This window comes from Meriones unguiculatus, assembly GCF_030254825.1.
Source record: "Meriones unguiculatus strain TT.TT164.6M chromosome 13 unlocalized genomic scaffold, Bangor_MerUng_6.1 Chr13_unordered_Scaffold_40, whole genome shotgun sequence".
Lineage (NCBI taxonomy): Eukaryota > Metazoa > Chordata > Mammalia > Rodentia > Muridae > Meriones > Meriones unguiculatus.
In genome coordinates this window covers 4,319,349-4,329,199 of record NW_026843649.1, presented here as the reverse complement: position 1 = coordinate 4,329,199, position 9,851 = coordinate 4,319,349, and the positions used below count along the sequence as shown (strand labels likewise).

Here is a 9,851-nt window from a genome sequence, read left to right as displayed (position 1 = left end):
GAGGTTTGGAGATGAGACTGAGGAATTTGGAATTGAAGATAGAAAGTAGACTGAACCTTGCCTACCTGATATTTAGACTAGTATGGTCAGAGGATTCACAGCATGTCTTCAGAATGTAGAACATGTCTTCAGGTATGGTTGGCTGACACTAAGAAATGGGAACGGGCTAGAAGGAAGGCTGATAGAGGATAGGATAATGATATTATATTTGAAAAAAATGGAAGAAATAATAAAAATAATAAATTATCATCATTTATGTATTAAAATTTTTTGAAGGTAGCAAAAATTCTAATTGAAAATTTTATCTAATATTTTTTGCCACTTTGTTGTAGAATTGAATCTTTTCCTACTGAGGTTTTACTGAAAGATGTTCATACATTCTCTTTACTTTGTTTTGTGGTGTTTCCTTAGATTTAAAAATGATTAATATAGGATACCTTTTATTTGTATAGTTTACTATAATCACTTAGAACATTTAGAATAACAATTTCTTAGAGAATTGATATTCAGCCTCGGCAACATACATACAGGTAGTATTATACTAAACAAGCAGTTTATATTTCAGAATACATGTGTACATGATTCATGAAATAACAATTAGTGAAGAAAGAAACATAAGTTTTAAGGTGGGCAGGGGGAGCATGTGGGAAAGCTTGTGTGGAGAAAAAAGAAGAGAGAAATATTGTGATACAATTATAGCCTCAAAATAAATTAATCTCCAAGAGAAAAAACAAATAAAAATAAAAAATAAATTATGGGCTAAGAAAGCACTGCAAAGGGAGAACCCACTAAATTGTTCTTCCAGCTCCTCATTTTTACAAACAGGAACTGTTTTTTTTCCTTTCATTTCTTTGAATAATTCAGTATCATCAACTGCAAATATAAACAAAGAAATCGCTGTGAATTTTTGTTTCTGAGAAATGTTATGAACACAGTTTACTTGTTTAGGCATATCAACATTGAGATATGTCCAGGCATGTCTAGACCTCACTACCTAACATAACCATAGGCATTTTGTTTTTAAGTATCCATTTTGACCAGAAGGTAGAATAAAGTTCACATTCTCAGGTTCTGCCAGTCTGAGAGCTTGAATAGCCTTTTACTTACAATTCAGTACTTGTTAAACATTCTGCCTGAATTAATATATGCTCTACAAAAACAACAACAACAACAACAACAAAAACCCACAATACCCTTCTATCTTCTTTTCTCCCAGAATGATGGGGAATTGGAAAGTCCCCAAGCTTATATCCTAAATAATCAGCTTAAAATTCATTGTCTTACTAGATAGATACAATACACTTGGAACAAAATCAATTCTTCTATTTAGCTAGGAAAATGATGTAAATGCTACCCTTCCCTTGCTTCCCACCTGGTTATCTGGTTGTTTCCTGGTAAAAGTTTTTCTTATGATAGGCCCACCTTAGAAACAGACTGGTGTCACAATCTGGTTCCTGCATCCAGGCTGTGTCCTGACCAATCAGGTTTTGTTGATCATTCAATAAGCTACTTTGAGTTTGAGTCTGGCATTCAAGTGGTCAGGTTGTGGCTATTCCTGAACCCATAACATACTTCTAAAAATAAACTAACACATTAAAAAAATACAGCAATACATTCTCTTCTTTGCAAATGGGATTTATTATTCAAATTGTCCTTTTTTTTCTCCATCTTTAGATGACAATGATTACAACTTGAAAAGAAGACAATGTATTTACATTATAATGTTTCAACCAATGTTATTTGAGAATCAATGAGATGGCTCAGTGGGAAGTGTCCATGGTGTGCAAACCTGGCAACATGATCTTTGATCACCATGAAGACAGGCTAAAATTACAACACACAAAGTTCTTCCAGTCTTCACATATGTGCCATTTGATTATTACAAACTGTAATAATCAAATACATATATACACACATACACAAATACACAAGAATTTCTTAAGATACATCTTATTCCTGTTCCAACATCTATCATCACTACATAATTCCATTAACAAGAAGTACTTCAAGAGGAAGTGCCAAATGGATCTCTAATGAGAACATGATGACTTGTGGAATGCCACATAATATAGACACATCCATAGAACCTCAAAATATGATATGAAATATACAGAAGACTCATGATTATTTTACTTCATTATGTCTCTATCAGATAGATGAAAATGCAAAGGTTTCATTTACCATATTAAATATATTCACAGGGTTTCAGTGCAGTATGAATTCTTTCATGCTAATGAAGGCTATATAGATATATACAAAGGCTTAATCATTACAATCATTCATAGGGTTTCTCTCTAGTATTTGTATTTGATGTCTTTGGAGATGAGTGTTTTGTGAAAAGTCTTTATCATGTTGTTTACATTGATTGTGTTCCTCTTCAGTATGTGTTCATTTATGTATTTGAAGATAAGTATCTTCTGAAAAGCCTTTACCACACTGGTTACATTCTTAGGGTTTCTCTCTAGTATGTATCCTATTATGGTTTTGGAGGTGAAGGTGTCGTGAATACACTTTATCACATTGATTACATTTGTAGGGTTTCTCTCCAGTATGTGTTCTTCTATGGTTTTGGAGATGACAGTTTTGTGAAAAGACTTTACCACACTGGTTACATGTGTAGGGTTTCTCTCCAGTATGTGTTCTTTTATGTATTTGGAGACTACATTGATATGAAAAGGCTTTACCACAGTGGTTACATTCATAGGGTTTCTCTCCAGTATGTATTCTTTTATGTATTTGGAGATTACTGTGACGTGAAAAGAATTTACCACACTGGTTACATTCGTAGGTTTTTTTCTACAGTAGGTGTTCTTTTATCTCTTTGGATTTGACTCTTTCCTGAAATGGGTTTATTGCCTTGGTTACATGCATGGGGTTTCTCTCCAGTATGTGTTCTTTTGTGCATTTTGAGATGTCTAATTTCTGAAAAGGCTTTGCCACACTGGTTACATTCATAGGGTTTCTCTCCAGTATGGGTCCTTTCATGGTTTCGGAGCTGACTGCATCGTGAATAGGCTTTATCACAATGATTACATTTGTAGGGTTTCTCTCCAGTATGTTTTCTTTTATGGTTTTGGAGATGACAGTTTTGTGAAAACACTTTACCACACTGGTTACATGCATAAGGTTTCTCTCCAGTATGTGTTCTTTTATGTGTTTGTAGACTACTGTGATATAAGAAGTCTTTACCACAGTGGTTACATTTATAGGGTCTCTCTCCAGTATGTGTTCTTTTATGAATTTTCAGAATGCTGTGACGAGAAAAGACTTTGCCACACTGGTGACATTCATAGGGTTTCTCTCCAGTATGTGTTCTTTTATGTGTTTGGAGATTACCATGATGTGAAAAGGCTTTACTACACTGGTTACAGTCATAGGGTTTCTCTCCAGTATGTGTTCTTTTATGTATTCGGAGACTACTGTGAAAGGAAAAGGCTTTACCACATGTATTACATTCATAGGTCTTCTCTCCAGCATGTGTTCTTTTATGTCTTTGGAACTGACTGTCACCTGAAATGGCTTTACCACCTTGGTTATATTCAGAGGGTTTCTCTCCAGTATGTGTTTTTTCATGCCTGCAAAGACAATTGGTACATGTGTAAGCTTTTCCATATTCACTACATTAATAAAGCTTTTTGTCTGTATGAATTAATTTTATAATTTGATCTAATTGTAAAGAAAAACCAAAAATTATGGTTTTATCACTTTGTTCACATTCATAGTTTTCCCATTCATTATGATATTTTTTTGTGTCTCTGAAGATACTTGTGATGATAAGAGCATTAATTACATGGTTCATATTATAGCATACACTTTCTATGAGGTTTTTTTATATATTTGATCAAGAAGTACTCAGAGGTTTATTATAATGATTGCATTAATATATTTTCCATAGAGTGACTCACATTAGTAAAGCGAACCAGGACAAACTGAAGAAATTTCATATTCCTAGTACTTACAGGGATTTTCCACAGTGTAAAATTGCAGATGTATTCCAAATGAAGTTGGAAAATAATTAATTGTACTAGTTTAATGTATTAGTAGTCCCAGACTTAGAGTTGATTGTGTACATGTGACACAGTTTATAATGTATATATTAACAATGAATTAACTAAAAATGAAGTATAGATTCACAGTGTTATCATTGCCCATTTTCTGTTGTTTAGATGTACTGGATATTTTAGAATGCACTGACCTATGCTGATGTATGTATACGTGAACTTTACTTGGGAATAGTATGCTTTGCTGGATTTGCTCCAAAAGTCTCCACAAGCATGTGATGCTTGAGACCTAAAAGAACCTCTCTCCTATAGGTTGAACACTGATTTTTTTTCATTTTAATAACAATTTAATCATTATTAACTAATTAATAATTAATAATAAAGTAACTGTAATCTTGTATCACATATCAAAAGTGTATTCAAAGTGGGGACTGCTACATTTCTTCAGACTGTTCTCAGAGAGAAAAAATATGTTGCTTCTTTCAGTATCCCTATGCTCACATGGCTTGCAACTATTTTGACAAATAATTACCTATTAAAAGAAAAATAACAAGTCAAATATTACCACATTTATGCAGTTTGATATTTTGCACCTCATGGACATGTGGAATAGGGATTAAGGTTTCTCTACAACATCCTGACTTATAAAATGTCCCTATCACTAAATGAGTATATGAATGAGTAACACCAGCTTTAGTATGTACTATTGCTTATTAGAAGATTATTGGACATATACTATCACCTATTCAATACATATTCATTGCAATGTTCGTGTGGTATGAAAAGATACAGATTTGGAGTTCTACAGCATAGGTCTGATGTGCCTATGATTCAGATGGTTGAAATCTGTTAATGGATTATTTCCTTGTCTTTCTTAGAAGAATGCTTTACAAAGAAAAATCAGATACCTGACATTGAGGTATTTGGATTTGTGAGAATGTAATAATCATCAATAAACTTGAAATATTGCTTTTTTACACTGTTGCTTTTCATTAAAACTTCTGGGACACATTAACATTTCTTCAGAGGCACTCTGAAAACTCATATTCACATCAGCTTGCACATGAAAATTACCCTCTAAGGCTTCCAGAAAGTTGACAACATTCTGCAATAGTATGGTGTTCCCAATTGTAACCTAAAATGTGTACCAGAAAATAAATGATCAACTATTAGAAATTCCACAAATTTTAAGTTTCTATTTTCTATGAATTGTAGAATGATGCCTGATTTATTCAGCTTATTCTTCCTTCATTACACTTAAAATTACAGAACACCAATAACCACAATATCATCATCAGAAACAGTTGTCTCATTGTTTTAGAAAGTGAAAGTAAATTCATAGTCCTACCAATAACAAACAGGTTCCTGTAGGTCTCCAGCATCACATCTTTGTAGAGATTCTTCTGGGAAGGATCCAGCAAAGCCGACTCTTCCTGAGTGAAGTTCACATGCATATCATCATAGATCAATGCATCCTGAAATATTCCATACATGCAAACAACAGAAAGTACCATAGTGACATCACTTTAAATGTATAGTTTATGGAAAATATATTCATAAAATTCTGATGCTTCCCCTAATTATTTTCTTACATAAAAGTACTAATGTAATCTCTAAGTCATTTTAGAAGGAAACTGATTAATGAGGTCCACCTTTTAATTTTCTGCAGCCTCAGAATAGGATATTTCCTGGCAAGAGAAATGCTAATTCACAGAAAAAAGAGAGAGACACAATAAACAGAAAAAGAAGTACTGAGCAAACATCAAAGAAATTGTATGAACAATTAATAAATTTATGGGCATGCTGAGAGTGTTGTCTCATGCATTTAATCCTAGCACTCTAAAGGCAGAGACAGAGCTGGATTCCAGCCTGGTTGTGTTATGTGCTCTAGGACAGGTACACATACATTTTAAGGCCCTGTCTCCCCTGTAAAAATCACTGTAATAATAAAAAAAAACAACTAAAAAACTCAGAGCATTTGTCCCTATAAAGAATTATACATCCACTCCAGTTCTGTATTCATCTTCTAAAAACCTGAAGGGTCCCAGAATAAACCATAATATTAGTAACATCTTCCTAAAAGGAAATGCATGTTTAAACAGTTATGAATGGACAAATGAAATATTAGCAATGAAAGTGTTGATCATACAAAAGCAACAGAAGGCAAAACGAATAGGTCAGCAGTGAAGAGCTCCTGCTGTTCTTGCAAATAATTGAGCACAATTTCCAGTATTTACATGAAGCTTACAACTATCCATTTTATTTGAACTTCAGGAGCTCTGAAATTATCTTCTGAGTACTGTGAGGACTACTTCTAACTACTGTGAGGCACACATGAGATTATATATTCATGCATACAGGTAAAATACTCATATTCATTTAAAATCTTCAAAACAAACAGATAGGTTGGAAGAATGTCATGCACCTGGAATGTAATGATTCTGAAGACTCAGGAAGTATTAATGAGGTAAACATAGGCCATCCTAAGAAATAGAATATATTTTACCAAATTTAATAATTCAAATGTGGATGTGGATGGAAATCAAAACAGTGGCATATGCTTGACATGTACAGAAACCCACATTCCAGGATCATCAGCAAACAATGTTAAAACAAGAAAAAAAAAACATGCCTATTGTGACACATTTAATTGCTACACTCTGGAGCCAGAGTCAGGGGGAGCTTGAAGGTCAAGGTTAAGGTCAAGAAATAATTAAATTTATTTATTATGTATACAATGTTCTGTGTATATGTACACCTGAATGCTAGAGAAGGGTGCCAGATCTCATTATAGATGATTTTAAACCACCACGTGTGTTCTGGGAATAGAACTCAAAACGTCTGGAAGAGTAGCTTATCCTTTGAGCCATATCTACAGCCCTATTGATCGTTTTTGAGACACAGTCCCCATTCCCTAGAGCTTTCTCCATAAATGGAGGTCACCAGAAAGGTGGGTTATGGCACTGCAGTTCCTCATGCACCCCTTATGATTGCAGGCAAATCCAGAACCACTGAAGTCCATAATGAAAACAATGATAAATTCTATTTTTTTCTTTTTTTAATTTTTTAATATTTTAAAATTTATTACAATTTATTCACTTTTCATCCCATCTGTATCCCCCTCTCTTGTTCCCCTGCAATCTTGGCCTCCCTCCCTCTTCTCCTCATGCCCCTCCCCCAGTCCACTGATAGGAGAGATCCTCCTCCCCCTCCATCTGACCCTGAGTATCTTTTCTTTATGTTTTTAATTTTTTTTAATAAATTACAGTTCATTCACTTCGTATCACATCTGTAGACCCCTCCCTCATCTTCTCAGCAATTAAAAACAAGGAAATCATAAAATTTTAGACAAATGGTCGGAACTAGAAAAGATCATCCTGAGTGAGGTAGCTCAGAAGCAGAAAGACATACATGGTATATACTCATTTATAAATGGTTACTAGACTATAATATAGGATAAACATACTAAACTCTGTACAGTTAAAGAAGCTAAGGAAGAAGGAGGAACCTGGGTAGGATGGTCAATCCTCACTCAGAAAGACAAATGGGATGGACATTGCAATAGTGAGGAAAACAGGAGCCTATAACAGAAGGCCTTAGAAGGGCTCTACCCAACAAGGCATCAAAGCAGATGCTTAAATTCTGACTTCATGCACAAGATGTGAAATCTACCATATCTAATAGCATAATACCATGCACACTTGAGACACGTCTGCAGTTTAGAAACTCATTGTATATCCTGGGATTGATTTCTTTAAGGTACCTCATTGTGTCTGCTATTAGTGGAAAGGTTAAAGGATGCAAACCAACTGTTTTTAAAGTATGATCAACATTTCTTCCTTCACACCAGTTTCTAACATATGTGTAAAATTTATCAGGAAAAAAATATTTTAGAAAGCAATGTTGAAAACTTCTACAAATTTGACCTTTATTTTCTAACCCGTCTTCCCACTACACACAAAACTAGTACAATAGTGTGGACAATGATATTATAAGCATCAGAACTTCCTATGGCCAAAGTAGCAGAGCCTACCCCTCCAAAGGAATCCACAGCCAGGTATGTTCAAAGGCCAAGGGCCTCTGTTCTGGAAACTAGGTATGTGAAAAGACCCACAGTCTGGTTCATAGTCTATCCCAGTCACAAGAGGTTGAGCTCTGACAGCTCAGCAGACCTGCTCCTGCTGGTGTTGGCACAGGAAATCCATAATCCTCCAAGGCATGGCTGTGTCTAACCCACATCTTGCTAGAGGAAAAACCACAGCAAAATACTAGAAATATCCTATATTCTACCTCCCAATGATACTCTGTTCTGATTGTGAAGTCTTGTCAGGGTCCATCACTAGCTTGGAGCAGACATTTGAGCCTCAGGACTATAGCAGCTCTTCTACTGGATTATTAGAGATCAAATGGCTCAGAGGGATGGCACAGGCCTTCTCAGCACTGCCTTTCCATGGTAGGGGCAGACAGAGCCATAAACTGTTAAATTTTTATTTTTAGTAAAACCTTACACTGTCCTAGGGAACATGTTCACCTTATAAGGCACAGGGTCTTTATGTGCAAATTTCATTACACTCTCAATGTCAATTGAAGTCATTTCTACCTCACAGCTAAGGAATCCAGCAACAAACCTTCAGTCATATTCAAACATGAACAACAAATGAAGGCAAAATGTGATGACTATGAATTTAAAACTTTAAATAATGGTAAATGGGAGGTGAATGAAAAATAAAAATGGAAATACTTTTCCTAAGTATGATGGAGTAGAAATATTATTATATATAAAACAGAGAGCATACCCAGGCTGTCACATCAGGGAGAGTCTAGAGTTGACATGACCCTGAGCCATGTTAGGAAACAGAAGAGAGAAGTAGGGGGGAGCCAGAACAAGAGTCTAGGACAGTAAATGATAAATTTAAAAAAAACAAACAGGTAAGCAACATGGTTGAATTACATAGATAAGGGCAAATGGGAGAAAGACTGCACAAATCATTACCCTGCAACATGTAGGGAATGAGGGATTCTGGGAGAACCTGGTAGGCAGATCTGCTTTTTTTAAATAGTCACCTCAGCCTCAAAAACAAACAAACAAACAAAACAAAACAAAACTAGGGATTGAGATTTAACAGTGGGAAGAAATTAGAAGACTGAAATGATTTAACTATACTCTCAGAAATCACTTTTAAATGTTGAGAAAGGCTTTATGGCCCAGTATTATCCAGAGGTAGACATATGCACAAGAGTACACCAAGTGTGACAGACACATTTTCTCTCAGACTATACATTTTTAGACAGGAAAAAATAACATTCCTGTTAGGCACTGCCACACCACCTTTTCAAGATCTTCTGTGTTGGTTGAACGAATGCAACTACAATAATTTTATTTCTAGAGATAAGTTCAGGTCCATATCCAGATTCTTTATTTGCCTGGTGTTTGAACCCAAAACATGACCAGGTTAGACTTCAGTGATTATCTACAATTGATTTCCTGCTTACCCACTGCTAATGCCAGCTACCATCAAAGCAGAAAAGCTCTCACCTTCTTCCTCCTCCTCATCCATTCCTCATTGACCAGTCATGGCCCAGCCTGGACAGTTTCAAGACTCACTGGGCAGCAGAGGCAAGATTAGGAATTCAAAACAATTCTCAAATAAAAATCATGAGAGAAGCCTGAGCTACAGACTATATTGCTCTAAATAGAAATAATCAATGCACTATGTGTCATGTTAGCTACTGAGGTCTGTAACCTGAAACACTCAGCTACAGCCAATGGTGTGTGCCTTATATTCTTTATGTATCCTAATTATGTCAATAAGGATTGCTCATATCTCCAGTGTATTAAAGAACAGTCCC

The 9,851-nt window shown here is 35.2% G+C and overlaps 1 protein-coding gene across 1 annotated transcript; it reads right to left on the bottom strand.

The window, feature by feature from the left end:
- Window positions 1–3,052: 3,052 nt before the first annotated feature.
- LOC132651129 (zinc finger protein 120-like) lies at window positions 3,053–9,559 on the bottom strand (the record flags this gene model as incomplete). The annotated part of the gene is made up of 3 exons (XM_060376414.1): window positions 9,495–9,559; window positions 8,510–8,608; window positions 3,053–3,575 (listed from the first exon to the last, which is right to left on the bottom strand). Coding segments are annotated over exons 1-3 (687 nt in total), but the record flags the coding sequence as incomplete, so codon positions are not given.
- Between the last annotated feature and the right edge of the window lie 292 nt (window positions 9,560–9,851).